This window comes from Schistocerca gregaria, chromosome 2 (genome assembly GCF_023897955.1).
Source record: "Schistocerca gregaria isolate iqSchGreg1 chromosome 2, iqSchGreg1.2, whole genome shotgun sequence".
NCBI lineage: Eukaryota > Metazoa > Arthropoda > Insecta > Orthoptera > Acrididae > Schistocerca > Schistocerca gregaria.
In genome coordinates, this window is record NC_064921.1 from 289898672 (window position 1) to 289920754 (window position 22083).

The 22083-nt window shown below is 41.9% G+C and overlaps 1 protein-coding gene across 1 annotated transcript in view; it reads right to left on the reverse strand.

The window, feature by feature from the left end:
* LOC126336888 (glutathione S-transferase 1-1-like) overlaps window positions 1-22083 on the reverse strand; it is a 28241-nt gene that overhangs the window by 4864 nt on the left and 1294 nt on the right. The window contains exons 2-3 of the mRNA XM_050000998.1: window positions 14019-14171; window positions 9489-9547 (exon numbers count right to left, since the gene is read on the reverse strand). Of these exons, the coding sequence (XP_049856955.1) occupies window positions 9489-9547; window positions 14019-14162 (203 nt within the window). The 5' untranslated portion in view covers window positions 14163-14171. The remainder of the gene's footprint in view (window positions 1-9488; window positions 9548-14018; window positions 14172-22083) is intronic.

The window sequence follows — 22083 nt, forward strand, 5'->3', positions numbered from 1 at the left end:
GAGGCCATCCTGATGCTGCTTTTCCGTGGTTTCCTTAAAATGTTCCAGGCAAAAATGGTTGCTCATTAGGCCAAGGAAGACTACCTGTCACATTCTTCTCGTTGTAGACCTTTAAGTCTGTAAATGTCTCTATATGTGTATTAATTTCTTATTGTTGTTGTAGTCTCAAGTCCATAGACTGGTTTGATGCAGCTCTCCATGCTACTCTGTCCTCTGCAAGACTCTTCATCTGTGAACAACTACTGCAACCTAGATCCTTCTGAATCTGCTTAGCGCATTCATCTCTTGAACTCCTACGATTTTTACTCTGAACGCTTCTCTCCAGTACTAAATTGCTGATCCCTTAATGCCTCAGAACGGGTTCTAACAATTGAGCCCTTCTTCTAGTCAAGTTATGCCACAAGTTATTCTCCTCCCCAATTCTGTTCAGTACCTCCTCGTTAGTTAAGTGATCTACCCATATAATCTTCAGCATTCGTCTGTAGCACTCCATTTCAAAAGCTTCAATTCATTTCTTGTCTAAACTGTTTATTGTCCATGTTTCACTTCCGTACATGGCTACACTTCAAACAAATAATTTCAGAAAAGATTTCCATACACTTAATTCTATATTCGATGTTAACAAATTTCTCTTCTCCAGAAAGGCTTTTCTTGCTATTGGCAGTCTACATTTTATATCCTCTCTACTCCGACAATCATCAGTTCTGGTATTTTGTATAAAACTGACATGGTGAGACCGTGGCTCTCTACAATTATTGTAGGTTGATTCTTACAAAGAAGAAGACAGCAACCAGCCACTATTAATACTGCTATTTATTTAAGTAAATAGTGCTGTAATCAGTTTTCGAACTGACAAGTTCATCATCAGACGGCTGTTCACAAGATCTGCAAGATACACTTTACACTCTGGCGCCGTTGTATTTGTAAAAATGCAATCTTTGTGTCAACTTCACATGTGGCAGATACTTTTTGGTGTGTCTGTGTGTGGCGTTTTGAACAATATGGTGATGTGCAAATCATAAGTGTTGCATATATTTTGGAGTATTTGAAAAATACAATCCTGCAAATTCGCAACAAAATCGGGCGGAATTTTCGATGGCACCAACACACCAATAATATGTAGCCTCAGTTGTTGATGTGGTCTTCAGTCCTGAGACTGGTCTGATGCAGCTCTCCATGCTACTCTATCCGGTGCAAGCTTCTTTATCTCCCAGTACCAACTGCAACCTACATCCTTCTGAATCTGCTTAGTGCATTCATCTCTTGGACTCTCTCTACGACTTTTACACTCCGCGCTGCCGTCCAATACTAAATTGGTGATCCCTTGATGCCTCTGAACATGCCCTACCAACCGGTCCCTTCTTCTTGTCAAGTTGTGCCACAAACTCCTCCTCTCCCCAATTCTATTCAATACTCCCTCATTAGTTATGTGATCTACCCATCTAATCTTCAGCATTCTTCTGTAGCACCACATTTCGAAAACTTCTATTCTCTTCTTGTCCAAACTATTTATCGTCCATGTTTCACTTCCATACATGGCTACATTCCATACAAATACATTCAGAAACGACTTCGTGACACTTAAATCTACACTCGATGTTAACAAATTCCTCTTCTTCAGAAACGCTTTCCTTGCCATTGCCAGTCTACATTTTATATCTTCTCTACTTCGACCATCATCAGTTATTTTGCTCACCAAATAGCAAAACTCCTTAACTACTTTAAGTGTCTCATTTCATAATCTAATTCCCTCAGCATCACCCGACTTAATTCGACTACATTTCATTATCCTCGTTTTGCTTTTGTTGAAGTTCATCTTGTATCCTCCTTTCAAGACCCTGTCCATTCCGTTCAACTGCTCTTCGTCCTTTGCTGTCTCTGACAGAATTACAATGTCATAGGCGAACATCAAAGTCTTTATTTCTTCTCCATGGATTTTAATACCTACTCCGAACTTTTCTTTTGTTCCCTTTTTTGCTTGCTCAATATACAGATTGAATAACATCGGGGAGAGGCTACAACGCTCTCTCACTCCCTTTCCAACTACTGCTTCCCTTTCATGTCCCTTGACTCTTAGAACTGCCATCTGGTTTCTGTAGAAATTACAAATAGCCTTTCACTCTCTGTATTTTGCCCTTGCCACCTTTAGAATTTGAAAGAGAGTATTCCAGTCAACATTGTCAAAAGTTTCTCCAAGTCTACAAACGCTGGAAACATAGGTTTGCCTTTCCTTAAACCTTCTTTTAAGGTAAGACGTAGGGTCAGTATTGCCTCACGTGTTCCAACATTTCTGTGGAATCCAAGCTGATCTTCATACAAGCGGTTCTCTTTTCTCCAAAGGTCCCTTTAATTTTCCTGTAGGCAGTATATATCTTACCCCTAGTGAGATCAGCCTCTACATCCTTACATTTGTCCTCTAGCCATTACTGCTTAGAAGATTTGAACTTCCTGTCAATCTCATTTTTGAGACGTTTGTATTCCTTTTTGCCTGCTTCATTTACTGCATTTTTATATTTTCTCCTTTCATCAATTAAATTCAATATTTCTTCTGTTACCCAAGGATTTCTACCAGCCCTCGTCTTTTTACCTGCTTGATCGTCTGCTGCCTTCGCTACTTCATCCCTCAGAACCACCAATTCTTCTTCTACTGTATTTCTTTCTCCCATTCCTGTCATTTGTTCCCTTATGCTCTCCCTGAAAGTCTCTACAACCTCTGGTTTAGTCAGTTTATTCAGGTCCCATCTCATCAAATTCCCACCTTTTTGCAGTTTCTTCAGTTTAATCTACAGTTAATAACCAATAGATTGTGGTCAGAGTCCACATCTGGCACTGGAAAAGTCTAACAATTTAAAACCTGGTTCCTAAATCTCTGTCTTACCATTATATAATCTGATACCTTTTAGTATCTCCAGGATTCTTCCATGTATACAACCTTCTTTAATGATTCTTGAACCAAGTGTTAGCTATGATTATGCTCTGTGCAAAATTCTACCTTACGGCTTCCTCTTTCATTTCTTACCCCCAATCCATATTCACCTACTATGTTTCCTTCTCTCCGTTTTCCTACTCTCGAATTCCAGTCACCCATGACTATTAAATTTTCGTCTTCCTTCACTACATGAATAATTTCTTTTATCTCATCATACATTTCATCAATTTCTTCATCATCTGCAGAGCTAGTTGGCATATAAACTTGTACTACTATAGTGGACGTGGGCTTCGTGCCTATCGTGGCCACAATAAGGCGTTCACTGTGCTGTTTGTAGTAGTTTATCCGCACTCCTATTTTTTTATTCATTATTAAACCGACTCCTGCATTACCCCTATTTTATTTTGTATTTATAACGCTGAATTCACCTGACCAAAAGTCTTGTTCCTCCTGCCACCGAACTTCACTAATTCCCACTATATTTAACTTCAACCTATCCATTTCCCTCTTTAAATTTTCAAATGTACCTGCCGATTAAGGGATCTGAAATTCCACGCTCCGATCCGTAGAACGCCCGTTGTCTTTCTCCAGTGGTAGAATAAAAATCGAAAACTGAAGATTATGTAAAGCGCATCTTGCAAATCTTATGAACAGCCGTATGGTGATGGACTTATCAGTTCGAAACCGGTTACTGTGCTATTTGGTGAAATAAATAGCAGTGTTAATAGTGGCTGGGTGCTGTCTTCTTCTCTGTAAAAATCAGACGACAATAATCATCAGTTATTTCGCTCCCCAAATAGCAAAACTCATTTTCTACTTAAAGCGTCCCATTTCCTAATCTAAATGTTTCTTGTTATTGCTCTTATATTGTAACAGCAAGACATGTCTGTGTTCTTGCAATAGAGATCTAGGAATAAATGAAACTACTACTACTACTACTACTACAACATTCGGTCAGGAGACCTCAGTGACTTTCTGGATTGTAACTATGTAAAAAATCATTCAGTGACTCTTCAAACCTTTGAAAGCTGCCCGAGTGCTGTACCTGTGAAGCGGAAACGCGAAAGACCAGACAGACCCCCCTGTACTGATGGACAGCAACCGTTAAGCGGTTTTGAAAATTCATACACAATCAGCGAAGGAATCATTCGTTAGTTTCAAAGTCGTACCAGTACCACAATGACTGTGGTTAGAGTGTTAAGAATAATAGGGTACATTTCTGTAGCCAGTGCTACGCGACGCTTGAGGTAGTGTAAAAAGTGAGGTCACTGGACGATGAGTGATAAGAAACGAATGACCTGTAGTGATGCGTTTCGTTATAACCGGCGATAATCCGACGGAAAGGTTTGTCTTTGCGAAATGGCTGGAGAACGCTACCTCTCATCATGTATAAGTTAATGCCAAGAGTGAAGTACGTAAATGGTGGTATGCATGGGGGTGTTCTTAGTGGTTACGGTGGGGTCCTCTTATTGTGCTAAATGCCGAAGGATATGAAAGCATTTTACAGCATTGTGCACTCCGCACAGTAGATGAACAGTTCTGAGACAATGATGGTTTGAGTCAGCATGACAGCGCTCTCTGTCTTACAGAAATATTTGTGAGGCAATTGTTTGTGGTCCATAACATTCATGAAATAGACTGGCCCTCCAAAGTTTCGGCCTGAACGCAAATGAACAACTTTGAGCAGATTGAGAATGTCAGCTTCGCTACAGACCCCCAGCGTCCTGCATCACTACCTTCTCTGTGTTCTGGCGTAATCACATGCGCCGGAACGTAGAGGAAGAACGTCAGACCAGAGAAGGCGGTGAGGTAACGGCCGCCAAAAGTCAGCTGACAAGGAAAGCGCCGCGCCAGGAGCAACCTCTGCAAGAAGTGAATATAAGCGCCACTCCTGCCAGCCTCGCACGGACATTAGAGGAGAGTATTCGCTTAGTATTATAACGGCTTAGCAGAGAGTGCTACGATATGAGATTTCAGTGATCCGTATGCATTTCTTGTTTGAACATTGTATACAGCCAGGCCTCTGATTTATGTTGCATGTAGCCCATCGCTTCGGACACCTTTGAACATTGAAGTTAAGTATTGTCAATCTGCTTTATAGATATAAAACTACTATTGTCATTTGCTTGAAGCCCTCACCCGCTTGTCTCTCCCATCCTTTCCCACCCCCATCCGCTGCCGTGCCTGTACGCCCGCATCCCACCTGCTCCCCATCTTACCACACTCCATACCCTTGCCCCAGGTGGCTTCCGCCAACTTCCCCTTCCGGATGATGCCCTCGTCCCATCCATCTACGCCTCCGACCAGATTTAATCCACCCCTTCCTCCTCCTGTGTTTTTCCTCCAGGGCACCCTTTTTCCCTTCTCTCCCACTTCCCCCTGCTCAATCCCTCTCCTCCCCTCCTCCCTAGGCGGCCACACCCACCCTCCCCATACCTTCACTCCTCTCCCTCCCATCTTCTCTCCACCTGGCATTCTCCCCCTTCTCCGCCCCCACCTACCCTTCCGTATTTACATGTGGCAGTACCCCTTTTTTTCGTGCAACAGTGTGTTTATAGTGCGTCATCACTGTGTTAGTGTTTCTCTTCATCTTAGTGCAACGGTGTTTCTTCGTCAGTGCTCCTACGTTCACGTGTTCAACCGACTGTCTACGTTTGTGCACTGAGCTGAACTTCCCTGTGCAAGCAGTGCCTTCCGTGATGGACTTCATTTATTTTTCATTTGTCTGTCTCCTGTTTTTATCCTACATGTACATCTGTTTTTATGTCTTCATGTTTCTTGTATGTTTTTTTTCTGTGGCCGAAGATACTGGCCTACCTTTTTGAAAAGGTTTCAAATAACAATAAAAAATTGCTTGAATTGGCCTGCCGCTGCGGCCGAGCGGTTTTAGGCGCTTAGTCTGGAACCGCGCTGCTGTTATGGTCGCAGGTTCGAATCCTGCCTCGGCCATGGATTTGTTCAAAAATGACTCTGAGAACTATGGGACTTAATATCTATGGTCATCAGTCTCCTAGAACTTAGAACTACGTAAACCCAACTAACGTAAGGACATCACACAACTGCCAGTCATCACGAGGCAGAGAAAATCCCTCACCCCGCCGGGAATCGAAGCCCGGAACCCGTGCGCGGGAAGCGAGAACACTACCGCACGACCACGAGCTGCGCACTCATGGAAGTGTGTGATGTCCTTAGGTTAGTTAGGTTTAAGTAGTTCTAGGTTCTAGGGAACTGATGACCTCAGATGTTGAGTCCCATAGTGCTCAGAGCCAGTTTTGAACCGAGAACGCAGCTTCCCTTATTCACCCTTTACGAGACGATTGGGCAAGACCCAACATCAGGTTTTGTCTGTGAAGGAAGAATGGGCCACCATTCCTCCATACACTTTAAATACGTGAAAGGAACGCCTCCAGCGGTCATAAAGGCAAAGAGTGGACAGAATTCACATTAATGTCCATAGGTGTTCGGACATTGGTTGTCACGTGGCGCATGCACTTGAGTTTAATATAAACCTGCATTCACAGCAAAGATTCAGTTGAGTGTGTGATGTCTTTGAGGCATTGGCTATCTTGAGACATATAACTTTAAATATTGCCTCTAACTTTGAACCATATAGAGTACCCACAAAAGTATATCTTTTATGATTTGAAGAGACATCTACAAGAATTACTTAGTGCCTTTTATCCTAGTGGATTCTTAACTTCCAAACCGAGCGAGGTGGCGCAATGGTTAGACACTGGACTCCCATTCGGGAGGACGACGGTTCAATCCCGCGTCCGGCCATCTCGATTTAGGTTTTCCGTGATTTCCCTAAATCGCTCCAAGCAAATGGCGGGATAGTTCCTTTCAAAGGGCACGGCCGATTTCCTTTTCCGCCCTTCCCTACTCCGATGAGACAGATGACCTCGCTGTCTGGTCTCCTTCCCCAAAAACAACCAACCATCTTAACTTGCAAACAGTGCAAATCAATGATACGATGACACATTTAAAGATGTTGAATTTTGGTGGGGTGGAGTCGTTTATCGTGATAATCTAACAGTTCGTTGACATGTACAAGCAATGACATTGTATACAAACGTCAAAATCATGTTTTTAGGATGCTTGAAGACAGGTGGAAGTTCCGCTGCAGCACAGGCAAGCAGAGCGCACAGACAGCTCAAACGGGCTAGTGGGCGGACGGGTTCGCGGTCTGATAGAACGTTCCTGTCTGCTGCACTCAGCCTGCCAGCCCCGGGGGACGGGACGTCTAGTTAGAGGCGCTGCTGGCGGGTCAGCACTCTAAGCACGGCCCCGGCTGTTAAACGCGCACCGTGCGCAGCCCTAACCAGGATCATTATGTTGCCTTGGCAATCTAACGATGGCAATAAGCAGGCCACTTGTGGGTCCACATATCCTTTTGCCTAACTTCGGCTTCGAGAAGTTTATGCTCCGCGTGGAATCGTAGTACTTTACTACTAGCGTTACGGACGCAGTGCAGAGCTGTCTGTATCGCATGTCACTGGCCAGCACAACCAAATTATAGCACTGTTTCGATCGATAGCAAAAGAGCGTTCGCTGGAAGATATCAGAAGGTTTTTCTACGTGCGGTAAAGATTACTTTTTTACGCGTATAACGGTATATGTACTGCATTTTTTATTTTCTTGGTTGTATGATGAGACTCACAACTGATTGTAGAAGCACCTTCTTTTAGTTGTTTAGTTTGGCTATGGGCAGCAGAGACCATACAGTCAACAGTAGTTACAAAAGTGGCAGCTGACCGTGACACCGTATGCCCTTTCAATTGTCGTACGAACGTCGAAATGACAGATATAGAGATAATCGATGGCGGAATTGAAAAGCAGCTACAATCGCTTAGTAGCTTCAGGACCAGATGAGATACCTATAAGACTCTATAAAGATTATGCGAAAGATCTTTGACCCCTTCTAGCAGTGATTTATCGTTGATCGCTTGAGCAACGAAAGGTTCTTGACGAATGGAAAAAAAGGGAGGTCATTCCCGTTTTTAAGAAAGGCCGTAAGACATATCCACACAATTATAGACTTATGTTTTTGTCTGTTGTAGAGTTATCCAACATGTTTTATGCTCACGAATTATGACGTTTTTGCAAAATGAACATCTCCTCTATAAAAACAAAACGGATTGCTCAAACAGAGATCCCGCGAACCTAACTCGCTCTGTTCCTCCATGAGATCCACAGCGCAGTGAACAACGGCGCACAGGTTGATGCCGTGTTCCTTGATTTCAGTAGGGCATTTGACATCGTCTCGCATTTCCGTTTAATGAAAAAAAAGACGAGGTTAAGGAGTATCGGAGCAGACTTGCGATTGGATTCAAGACATTCTTGCAGATAGAACTCAGCACGTCGCTCTTAACGGAACAAAATCGACAGATGTGAAGGCAATATCCAGAGTACCACAGGAAAGTATGATAAGACGTTGGTGTTTAATATATAATGATCTAGTAGAGCGTGTCGGATGCTCTTTAAGGCTATTCGCACATGATGCAGTTGTCTATACCAAATTAGCAACGCCAGAAGATAGTAAGAATTCGCAGAAGACCTGCAGAGAACTGATAATTGGTGCAGGCTCTGGCAGTTGACCCTGAACGTAAATAAATGTAACACATTGCGCGTACATAGGAAAAGAAATCCACTACTGTACAGCTACACTGTTGATGACAAACAGCCGGAGACAGTGTCTGCCGTAAAATATATAAGCGTAACTATTCAGTGCGACCTTAACTGGAATGACCACATAAAAAAGACAGTGGGAAAAGCAGACACCAGACTCAGATTCATCGGAAGAATCTTAGAGGAAATGTAGCTCATCCACGAAAGAAGTGGTTTGTAAGGCTCTTGTTCGCTCGATTCTTGAGTACTGTTCGTCTGTCTGAGGCCCCTATCAGGTAGGACTGATAGAGGAGATAGAGAAGGTCCAACGAAGAGCGGGATCGAAGAGCGGGATCGTTTGGCTGGCGGGAGAGCGTCACGGAGATGCTAAACAAACTCCACTGGCAGACGTTACAAGAGAGGCGTTGTGCATCACGGAGAGATTTACTATTGAAATTTCGGGAGAACACTTCTCAGGAGGAGAACGACAACATATTAGTCGCCCCCCCCCCCCCCCCCCCCACATACATCTCGCGTATTGACTACGAGGAGAGAATTCGAGAAATTAGAGCCAATACAGAGGCTTACCGACAATCATTCTTCGCACGCACTATTCGCGAGTGGAACGGGGTTGGAGCGATGATATAGTGGTACCGAAACTACCTTTCGCCGCACACCGTTAGGTGGCTTGTGCAGTATGCTGTAGATGTAGATATTTACAAAGTTGCAGCAGAACAATGTAAAGAGTTCGATGTACAAACAATACTTCTTAATGTGAAGTATAAACACTTAATAACAATCACCAGACAGCCAGTAGTAATTACAACAGTGCCAAGTTAAATTCATAGGCGTACCTTACAGATACGGCGTAGAAATCCATTTTGCTACTGATACTGCTGTATCAACTTATTACTGAAAGAGTTAATTAGTTTTTAAAGTACTCTGTACTTACCTCTCTGCAAGGTACAACCCGTTGTCATCCAACGTTGGAACCGTACGCTGCGGATTTTTCTGAAATAATAAATAATAATGGCCTTATGCTTCCGGACCAACATGCTGTACAGAAGTTTCGTATCTGACTCTATTAAAAGATTTAAATATCGAAGAGGACACCAAAACTGCAACAGACATTACATACATTGTTAAAATTATACACACAGTAGAGAATCTTAAACTGGGTGTTCAGAGATAAAGAATCAACAGGTGGACATTAATATTTCAGGTGGTATTACGTTTTCGAAGAGTACTGTGAGTCAATTATCTGTCTGTAAACTGTCTGCTTGCATTACACACAAATTCCAGTCCCATGGACGTTGGAGGCACTATCCTGAGAAACAACGTCCAAGATGAAGTTTACAACTGTTCATAGTTCATGATTGGTTGGCGAAAATGGCGTATTACTTGTTACAACAACTTGCAAGCATGCATTCGGTGAATGGTGCAGTAGTATGCCGTTGTTGTTGTTGTCTTTAGTCGACAGACTGGTTTTATGCAGCTCTTCATTCTACTCTCTTGTGCGAGCCTCTCCATTTAAGAATAACTACTGCAACCCACATCTTTCTGAATCTTCTTACTGTATTCATCTCTTGGTCACCTTCTACTGCTGTTAACCCCCACACTTCCCTCCAGTACCAAATGGGTAATCCCTTTACGTCTCATAATGTGTCCTGTCTAACGATCCCTTGTTTTGGCCAAGCTGTGCGACAAATTTCTTGCCCCCCAGTTCTATTCAGTATCTCCTCATTTGCTACGTGATTTACCCACCTAATCTTCAGCGTTCTTCTGTAACACCACATTTCGAAAGGTTCTATTCTCTTCTTGTCTAAACTGTTTATCGTCCATATTTCACTTCCATACATGGCTATACTCGAGGCCAAAATACGTACAGAAAGAACTTCCTCACACTTAAATCTATCTTCGATGTAAACAATTTCTCATCTTCAGAAATGATTGTCTGGCATTAGCAGCCTACATTTTACAACCCCTCTGCTTCTTCCATCATCAGTTATTTTGCTGTCCAAATAGCAAAACCTATTTACTACTTGAAGTGTCTCCTGATATAATTTCCTTACCATCACTTGATTTATTCTACTACATGCCATTATCCTTGTTTTGCTTTGGTTGACGAACATTTTATATCCTCCTTTCAAGACACTGTCCAACCCGTTCAACTGCTCTTCCAAGTCTTTTCCTGTGTCTGATAGAATTACGATATCACTGGGAAGCCTTGAAGTTTTTATTTCTTCTCCTGAAGTTTCCTGCTTGTTCAATATACACATCGAACAGCTTCATGGATAGGCTACAACACTGTCTCAATCACTTCTCAACCACTGCCTCCCTTTCATGCCCCTCGAGTCTTGTAAATGTAATCTGTTTTCTGTACAAGTTGTAAATAGCCTTTCACTCCCTGTATTTTTCTCCTGCTACCTTCATAAATGCAAAGAGAGTATTCCAGCTTTCTCTAAGTCTACAAATGTTATAAACATAGATTTGTCCTCCTTAAAGCATCTTCTAAGATAAGTGGGGGGGGGTCACTACGCCTAGCGTGTTCCTACATTTTTCCGGAATCCGAACTGATCTTTCCCGAGGTCGCCTTCTACCAGTTTTTCTATTCTTCTATATAGAATTCGTGTTCTTATTTTGCAGCCGTGATTTATTAAGTTACAGTTCGATAATTTTTATACCTGTCAGAAGTTGCTTTCTCAGGAATTAGAATTGTTACATTCTTCTTCAAGTCTGAGGGTATTTCGCCAGTCTCATACATCTTGCTCACAAGATGTGCCATGTCTGGCTCTCCCAAGGCTATCAGTAATTCTGACGAAATATCGTCCGCTCCTGGGATCTTGTTTCGACTTAGATCTTTCAGAGCTAACTCAAATTCTTCTTGTATTATACTATCTCCCATCTCATCTTCATTTATATCCATTTCCGTATCTATAGCATTGCTTTCAAGAACGATTCCCTTGTACAGACCGTCTGTAAACTCCTTCCACCATTCAGCTTTCGCTTCTTTGCTTAGGACTGGTTTTCCGTCTGAGATTTTGATATTCATACAGCTGTTTTCCCCCCAAAGTCCACATTAATATTCCTGTAGACTGTGTCCATCTTTCCCTATTTAAATATGTTTTTCAGTCCATACATTTGTCCTCCAGACACTCGTGCTTAGCCATTTTGCACTTACTGTCAGTTTAATTTTTAAAATATTTATATTCCACTTCGCCTGCTTAATTTTTAAATTTTCTCTTTTCATCAATTAAATTCAGTATCTCTTGTGTTATCCAAGGATTTCTACTAGGGCTTCTTTTTTTCCCTATTAGGCTTCTGCTGCCTGTACTATCTGATCTCTTAAAGACAATCATTCATCTTCTATTGGTTCTCCTTTCCCCTGTTCTAGTCAACTGTTGCCTAATGCTCCCTCTGAAACTCTCAACAATTCTGGTTGTTTCAACTGAGCCAGAGCCAACGTCCTTAATTTTCTACCTTAATCTTCTACCTTTTTCCAATTTCTTCAGTTTATATTTTCAGTTCATAGCCAATAAATTGCTGTCAATCTCACATCTGCCACTGGAAATGTCCCACAATTTAAAATCTGTTTCCTAAATCTCTGTCGTAACATTATAGAATCGATCTGAAAACTTCTGGTGTCTCCAGGTTTCTTCTAGGTGTACAGCCTTCTTTTACGATTCTTAAACCAAGTGTTAGCGATAATAATTAAATTATGCTCTGTGCAAAATTCTATCAGGTGGCTTCCTCTTTCTTTCCGCTCCCTCGTTCGATAGTCATCTACTATTTTTCCATCTCTTCCTTTACCTACTATCGAATTCCCGTCCACCAGCGCAATTAAATTTTCGTCTCTTTTAACCATCTGAATAATTTCTGTTATCTCGTGACACATTTCTTGAAAATCTTCATCATCTGCGGAGTTGGTAGGTATGTAAACTTGTTCTTCTGTGGTATGCGTGCGCTTCGTGTCTACCTTGGCTACGATAATGCGTTCACTACGCTGTCCATAGTAACTTTACCGCATTCCAGTTTTCTTATTCGTCGTTAAACCCACACCATTATCCCGCTCTGATTTTGTATTTATAAACCTGTATTCACCTGACCATATGTTCCTGCCACCGAACTTCGAACTTCACTGGTACCCAGTACAACTAACTTCAGCCTATCCCTTCGCGTTTTTAAATTTTCTAACCTACTTGCCCGATTAAGGGATCTACGTTTCCTCACTCCGATCCGTAGAATGTCAGTTTTTTTTTCTCATCGCGACGACGTTCTCCTGAGTAGTCCCCGCCCGGAGATCCGATTGGGGGATATCTCACCTTCGGAATATTTTAACAAAGAGGATACCATCGTCATTTAAGCGTACAGCAGAGTTGCATACCCTTGGGAAAAATTATGGCAGTAGTTTCCCTTGCTTTCAGCCGTTCTTAAGTCCCATCACAGCAAGGCCATTTTAGCTGATGTGATATGGCCAGATCAGTCAATCACCCAGACTGCCCCTACATCTATTGAAAAGTCTGTTGCAACCCCCCCCCCCCCCTCACGAACCATGAAGTTATCTGACCTCACAACTCTCAACAGATACCCCTCCGATGTGGTTGCAGCTACTGTATGACTATCTGCATCACTGAGGCATGAAAGCCACCCCACCGACGACTAAGTCCATGGTTCATGGGGGAGGGGGGAAGGAAGCAGTACGTAGTGGCTGGGATACCAAATGTGTGTATAAAGGAAAGTTTCACAGGAAATGTCGTAACTGGAAGATATTTCCCTCCACACATAGCAACGTGGAACGAAATGGATCGTTGACGCCATAGGTGTTCGCATAATACAATTTATGGAGTTACTTTGGGATCGCATGGAAGAGGATTCATGAATAAGTGTGCGTCAGATATTTCAATATACTTAATACTAATGACTAATTGTGTTAAGATCGCGTTCAACAGTTTCTATCAGCTTCAGTTATCGCTATGAAATGTAAAATTAATATTCATTTCTGAACATTACTTCATTTAATTAAAGTACTCAGTGCAAGATACCTTATCATCAACGTAAGTATGGCCCTAAATTACCCTGTGCTACTCATTCATACATTAAAATTAGCTTATTCACTTACATATACGAAATTTTCATCAGTTTCACAACAATTAAATGTTTCATTACTTTCACTTACTGCGAATATAAGTCCTATTTTGCGGTATGTTTCATTTTATAACTAGCTCTGAAGAGTTGGTGTGTGCGGCAGTGTGAATTTATAGGACTATAGGATTATTTACGTGCAAGGACAGAGTAGTCACGCAGTATCGTTCGTAAAACACAGCAACACTTCATATAGAATACTGTTACTGATTGCTGTCCTGTATTCTATTGTTTTTCGTCTTTTCGTGTCACTACACACAGTTGTATAATGAACAGGTAGTATCTCAGACGCTGTCAATGGAACAATTAAGTGTTGCTGAAGTTGGTACGCTTACGTTACCTTTGTCATCTCAGGAGCAGCCATCTCTTTGGTGATGTCTTTTATTGGAATTTTCTTGAGTTCCACTCCAAGTATGTCAGCTATGACCCGCACCAGGAAGCAGGGTGGACTGGGATCGAAATTGTACAGAATTATGGGCGCCATTGTAGTTACCTGCAAGTAAATAAATGAACATAAAAATTCGGCTTGTAAAGGATACCCAATAGTTCTACGAAAGAACCTTACATCACAGCTAATTTCCGAAGTCAGGCGGATTTGAAAATGGCATATATAGAAATGACGGGGCGTACGTTCGAAGAAGAATCAAGCAACGTACTACGCTTACAACAGACATCTCGTATGATGGAAAAAATAAACGAATTCCCGTTCATAAGGCATGTCGACAGTTATTCTTTCCCTTCTCCATTCACCAACGGAACAGTGAATCAGGGAAGTGACAGCGTTCCCAGAAGGTCTGCCACACGTCATAAAGTGGCTTGCTAACTTTAGATGTGGAAGTGGAACTATGAGGACGTGTTCCTCCCTCTGGTTCTGTGACTCATAGATCAGTTTTACAAAACCAAAAGAAAAGCCTATCGTAGTCCAAAGATCTGGGGGCTGTCCTTCTGTTTGGCCAATTGACTGAGCGGAGAGAAATAACACAAGTGATTCAATCCGAATTTCCACAGTCAAACGCAGAGTGGTAAATGAACAAACAGGCTATGAAATAAATTATCGTGAGGTCTAGCTTTGAAAAAAAAATTAATAACTTTAAGATAATCAGTGTAATAAAGAAAAACTTTGTGTTCTGACGGTAAATTATGAGGTGGCTTTTTTGTCCGAAATAGCAGAGCCAGTCGATGAGTTAGAAAAGAACAAAAGGGGTATAGACTGATCAACGTGGGATCTAATTGTTCTACAAAAATTTAATTGCTTGAAAGCAATCAGGATACAAAAAAATTTAATTTTTGATTTGATGGAAAACTGAAATATCTTAGGAACAGCTACTGCTAGCTACGTAAATGGCGTGTTAAAAAAGTTGATTTCTTCCAGGCGTAGCTACTTTGCGTTCAGAAAGTTGCAGTGATGACGCTCGAAATCATATACAGCAAATGAGGTACTGACTATGAATTTGAAGTTCAATGTTTAACTTACAATGTTAGAATGTTTAACGCTAATCGTCTAATGAATTACGTAGACCGTGCAGGCTGCTGTTACGCGCCCTTGACACATTTCTATCACCCATGTACGGAAGTGAGAAAATATCTTACAATTTTTCTGTTTCGAAAATTTTTCTGTGGGTGCTCCTTCAAATACCAGAAAAGAGAATACGTATGACATAAGAAATAATGTCTCCCTTGCAATTGCAATAAAGATTATTGTTCTTGCCCACTCACTTTTCCCGATAAAAAGGTGGGTATAAGAAATAGAATAACACTCTAACCTTAAATCAGAGAGCAGTTCCAACTGAACTGTGGATTCTACATAGCGATCTTTTTCCATGACTGACATATAATAGTTCAAGCTGCTACGACTCTATTTTTAGGAATCTAAATATTTAAATACTTGATTTTCTATAGCAATCCCAACCACTTCCTTGCTTCAGTTCTTGAAATGAAAATAACAGGTTATAGGATACTTTTGCTGGAGGATATTGTTCAGAATATTCAAAGCTGCTTTGTGGCGACGGCATATTTCTTTGATTTGTAGCAATGGATATGAAGTTAACCACGGAACTTTAAATCGTCTTTCAGCATCTCACTTGCTGTAAAAAGTAAAACTTTAATTTCAGTACTCTTAAGGGGAGGGCTGTGTTGTCTTCAGTTTTGAATGAGACAACGCTCGTTGTGTACATAGTTCGGTCAGGAAGGTCACTGCGAAGGCCTGACGCGCTCTGCCACTTACGGAAAGAAGTGTTGTATGACTACTAGCCAAGCAATGTGAGTCTGAAGTACCCCAGTTCACTTCTGCAATGAAGCTGTTGAAAAGTGAATGCGGGAATGAGATTTAAATGAGATGTCGATATATCTCCACTTCATTCTTTATTCCAGAAGTACTATTTCCGTGGTATGTACACTATGTGATCAAAAGTATCCGGAAACCTGGCTGAAAGCGACTTACAAGTTCGTGGCGCCCTCTATCAGTCATGCTGGAATTCAGTATGGTGTTGGCCCACGCTTAGCCTTGATGACAAATTCCACTCTCGCATGCATACGTTAAATCAGGTGCTGGAAGGTTTCTTGGCGAATGGCAGCCCATTCTTCACGGAGAGATTAGTTGAGGAGAGGTATCGATGTCGGTCGGTGAGGCCTGGCACGAAGTCGGTGTTCCAAAACATCCCAAAGGTGTTCTATAGGATTCAGGTCAGGACTCTGTGCAGGCCAGTCCATTACAGGGATGTTATTGTCGTGTAACCACCCAGCCACAGGCCGTTCATTATTAACAGGTGCTCGATCGCGTTGAAAGATGCTATCACCATCACCGAAATGCTCTTCAACAGTGGGAAGCAACAAGGGGCTTAAAATGTCAATGCAGGCCTGTGCTGTGATAGTGCCGCGCGAATCAACAAGGGGTGCAAGCTCCCTCCATGAACAACACGACCACACCATAACACCACCGCCTCCGAATTTTACTGTTGGTACTACACACGCTGGCAGAAAACATTTGCCATATCCACATCCTGCCATCGGATCGCCACATTGTGTACCGTGATCCGTCACTCCACACAACGTTTTTCCAATGTTCAATCGTCCAACGTTTACGCTCCTTATACCATGCGAGCCGTCGTTTGGCACTTACCGGCGTGATGTGTCGCTTATTAACAGCCGCTCGACCATGAAATTACAGTTTTCTCACCTTCCGTCAGTCATAGTACTTGCCGTGGATCCTGATTCAGTTTGGAATTCCCGTGTGATGGTCTGGATAAATGTCAGCCAAGAAAGAGGTCGGCCGGTACGCTTTTGTGCTGTACGTGTCCCTTCATGTTTCCACATCACTGTCTAAGCGGAACCAGTTGACCTATGGATATTTAGGAATGTGCAAATCTCGGGTACAGACGTACGACAGAAGTGAGACCCAATCACCTGACCACGTTCGAAGTCCGTGAGTTCTGCGGAGTGCCCCATTCTGCCCTCTCACAATGTCTAATGACTACTGAGGTCGCTGATATGGAGTACCTCGAAGTAGGTGGCAGCACGATGCATCTAATATGAAAAACTTACGTTTTTGCAAGTGTCCGGATACTTTTGATCACATAGTGTAGTAGTAGAGAGGATATCTGCGTCTTCTGTTTAGCTGTCCATGTATCTCTTAGATCGATTAAAAAGCAGTGACTTGTTTTCTAAACTTTAACTGCCATGAAGAATTATAAAAGTGTTTGCCATGTGTCCATGAACTCACAAAAGCGCCAAAAGTTCCATTTCCTCGCTATAGTGAATCAAGTTAGCAGCGGCCTCCACTGTATTGAGCAAGTGCTCTGTGAGCATCGGAACGACTCCGTGTCGGATGACATTAACATCTATGGCTTATTTCACTTCATTCTTGCCCTCGAGATCATTTTAGGATAATAGACTAATCCAATGTTAATAACAACTCAATTCGACATGAGCTAATCTCTTTTCATGCTGTCTGAACGGTAGGTGAACCTGCTGATGATGAAAAGTCACTTGTCTTCGGTATTCAGTGGAGTCGTCGCAATGAAGTAGCAAATGAAATGCATGATACGATCAATTCTGTGCTACTAACTGACATGCTCGACATGGAGAGAACGTTGGGTAAACTTGAATGCTGTACATCGTTACGTAGCAACAGTGCTCAGTAGTTTCAGCGGCTTGGAGGCTCATCTTCAGATCAGGATACAAGCAGGCGCTGTCTACAGCAAGAAAATAAGTAAGATGGTTCAAATGGCTCTGAGCACTATGGGACTTAACATCTATGGTCATCAGTCTCCTAGAACTTAGAACTACTTAAACCTTACTAACCTAAGGACATCACACAACACCCAGCCATCACGAGGCAGAGAAAATCCCTGGCCCCGCCGGGAATCGAACCCGGGTACCCGGGCGTGGGAAGCGAGAACGCTACCGCACGACCACGAGCTGCGGGCAATAAGTAAGACACTTGGTCATTTCAGTGTTAATATTTTTTTAAGGAAGTGAATACTGAAATGAAGGTGTCTTACCTGTTCTCTTGATCTAGATACTCCATGTTTGTATTCTAAATTTATGACCATTTGAGCGGTTGTAACAAGTAAACACTTTTTTTCTACATTGCGACCTTGGTAATTAAAGGGTGTGATAAATTAGCAGCATCCATGTCTGTACTTGACCTCAAAGTGATAGTAGTCCAACTAGAAAAAGCCATTCCCCTTTCCTATTGATTTTGATGTTATCGCAACGTCGAAATAGCCTAAGGACATTGCATCACTGAACTAACGCTCCATGCAAAAACGGCTAGAAGAAAAGGCGCTTTTTGAAGCAACGCAGCTCCATTAATAATGAATGTAAGGCAACGAATAGAACAACAGTGAAATGAAATATGAATCTTCGTTCTCTCTCTCGAATTCACGCACACATTTCAAAACAGTTATGGCTAAATATCCTGTTGCATTAGGGTGCGAATTTCAAAATCATCGGCAGTAGCCATTTTGCATTTACCGCTGGGTAAAATCCTTCTCCACGCTTCTTCACGAAGAGGCATGGAGACATTCGGTCTTTCCCATCTATTGTACTCTTGCATGATTTTCATGTCATCTAATCACATTTCTTATGTCATCGTCCTAATCATTTCTTATTTCTGTAAATCTGGGAAGTAATTTCCATTTACAGTCTTTTCAGCGAACTATATGCAGCACCAGACATCATTTCATTTCCTTTAGAACCACAATCACATTTCCTCTCTCATCTGGTAGCTGTTTCATATGTTTGTTCTCCCGTCTCACTAAGTAGTCTGCAAAATACATCTCAAAATTACTACCTAATATTTGCAAACTCCAACACTCCGGACTATTTCTACTCGTCCTTTTATTCGTTTTCCTATCAGCCCGGTCGACTTCAGCTGCAATGAGGACAAGAACTCATGAACAAGTTCATTGTTTTTAATGTTCGTTTGTACTATTTTCTTTTCTATGTGTTGATGGAAAATTACATCTGTATTTTCATAATTGTACCTCAGCCCAGTTTTCATCAGTTTGTTTTTGACGTTGATTTGAACTAGAGGACATGATATAAGCAAAACGAAGATTTATGGAATATGTATCACAGACGTGCGTTCCTCTTCCTTATTTTTAGTTTAAATATTTGCAGTTTAAGTATCTGAAAATTGTCTCCAGAGTTCGACAAAATGGTTTCCATGATGTGGAATTTCTTTGTCATTCACCTTCAATTTCCAACTCCCTGATGCAGTATTATAGTGCTGCCTTGCTTTCCAGCGATAAAGTTCAAGCCACTGTCATGTTCACGACTGAAGAACGAAAACAAATGTGCTAAGAGCATTTCCTCTGTTAAGAGTCACTGGGCAGCTGCTACAGGGTCACAGGGTTATCGTCAATTATGTAATCGAACGAAGCTTATGGACCCCTTTCCGCTGTCGCGGTGGGCGAACTGTTGCATCGATATGTGATGGCTTTAGTCTATGCTCTACCTAGCTAACCGGAAGATTTTGTGTACATATAGCTAGGAGTTTACGTACAAGCACTTCAAGATTTTCAGTTCTAGTCCACAAAATAACAGAACTTCATTCTTAGGAGATTAAATACCTGTAATGCCTACCACCACAGAGCAAATTTATTTCTAAAATGAAGACGTTTTCTTCAGGTGATAGCGAAACTTCGTTTCCCCTTAGATGGAAGCACAAGTTGTTAAAGAGGCTACTTCGTTACCGCACGCGTCATTTTCCAACCTGTGGTTGTCTTTCGCCGTAATCAAATTTTGTTAGTGAGATAGACCAATTTCACAGTCTTGGTAGACTCTCTGATTATAGAAGAGGCGAAGATGGTGATACCATTTGAGTTATATATTCGAGTTATATATTCGAGTGATATATTGCTGACGAAATACACGAGTGAAATTTGACTCGAGAAGTATTTAAGGTTTCTGTTACTCTCATCGGGTTCTTGGATATGTGACGCCTCTTCTTTAGTGCAAAATGTCGAAATGTCATTCATTTCATGGCAGTTTGTGGAACACATTGAAGTAAAATGGTAGAATCTCTCAAAAGCTTAAAACGGTGTAACTGTGTCAAGAGCTTGTGTATTAGAGTTCCGTACTGCGAAAGAGAATTAAAGTATCATTTTTTTTGAAACCATTTTCGTTTTACCCTATTGTGACGCAGAAGTTTTAAATTTGACTCCAAGGTACCAACAGCCTTCCTCTGTAATGGTGGAAATGCATGGCATCCTGCCACGTCACCGGGGATATGGCGATTCTTCAAACAACAAGGTGACGATAGCTGCGAAAAATACCAGAGTTCAGAAGTTATTCGTGAAGTAAGGTCAGTTAATAATGCCATTCTGGCGCCAAATTTTACCATTCTGCTCAACGCCACCGTGGGCGTGTTACACGATGTGGAGGTCGTCCACCAACATCTCACCCCATCTCTTGAAGCCTCTGCGATAGAAGTCAGGCGCACAGCTTTGAATTCAGGTGGTTTTCTTTCGAATGGCCGAGTAAAACATTTCAGACATACCACCGTTTAGAACCGATACGAAGAGGCCTCAGGAGATGGCATAAATGGCGCAATGAAACAACCCCTTCCCTCAAGGTGTTCATTTTTCGCGATCGAAAACGACAGTCTGCAATGCAGTGTTCAACAGAACGACATAGTTGGCATCCTTTTAACTGCTGACACTCCCCGGACGATTCAACCCCCCTCTAAGGAAATCGTTGACTGCAATCACATTGATGTGATCTGACCCATTTGGGGGGCAGAGCGAGTGCAGTTCTTGCTCTGTTATGGGGGATGGAACGAGTAGGGACTCCTAAAAACCGTTCGACGAATGAGTGGTCGGGGGAGGGGGGAAGTGGACACTGGCACCTACATGAACTAAATTGCAAAGGTTCGCTCTAAGACCCCAGGTTGGTATCGGCGTTTGTTGAGCCCTATGAAAATAAACATCTAGATATGCTACTCTTGACCGTTTCCCAGGCGCCTGTGGGCAGACAAACCCTCCCACATTCCTCAGATTCCGCATGTCTGCAATTGGTACTAGAGCAGTAGAATAGCGCCACTCGGAAGAAGGATTTCGGAAGAGTTGCCTGCTCTCAGGACTCTAAGACTGGGTCAAGGGTTGTCTTTGCACACAGATATTTTTATATTCCTCAACAAACGGTAGGGTGGAAACCAAATCACTGCTAGAAATGTTCCCCGTTTCGAAAGTCAAATGTAAAAGTATGTCTTAATGCATGAAAGGTAGATACGTAAACAAAACTATATTAAAACGAAATCTCTTTGTTACATGTTCCACAGAAAATAACTGGAAGTGGACATAAATATTCCGCGAGTGCCAAAAATTTAGAAGCAAGTTTAAAAAAAATGTGAGCAAGGTAAATACTCCTATGAAAAATCTGTGTGCAACAACAATGCAAGAGGCTCGCAATTAACGACTTTCAGCATGAGACATCATCAACTAGATAAGCTACTCTCCAAGGCTATTCCAGAATTCGAATGAAGAACAGTTGCCAGTATGAGCAGTGTAGAAGTAGATATTGTCATTGCAGCGAAGCAAATTAAATCATTTCTATTCCAGATTATACAGTAATTATGTTACTTTCAAACCATGCTGATTTATTAACTCCATACTTAGCAGTCACATACAACTGCTCACTTGAAGAAAGAAATGTACCAGAAGAACGAAAGTTGTACAGGTTACACCAGTATCCAAGAAAGCAAATAAGAAGTAATTCGCTGAGTTATAGACCCACAGCACTGTCGACAATTTTCAGTAGGGTTTTGAAACATACACTGCATTCGAACATTATGAATTACTTCGAAGAAAACGATGTGTTGACAGTGCACAGGGATTCTGCAAATACTGTTGCTGAGAAACAGAACACACGAAGTAATACGAGCTACCGATAGGGGATACCAA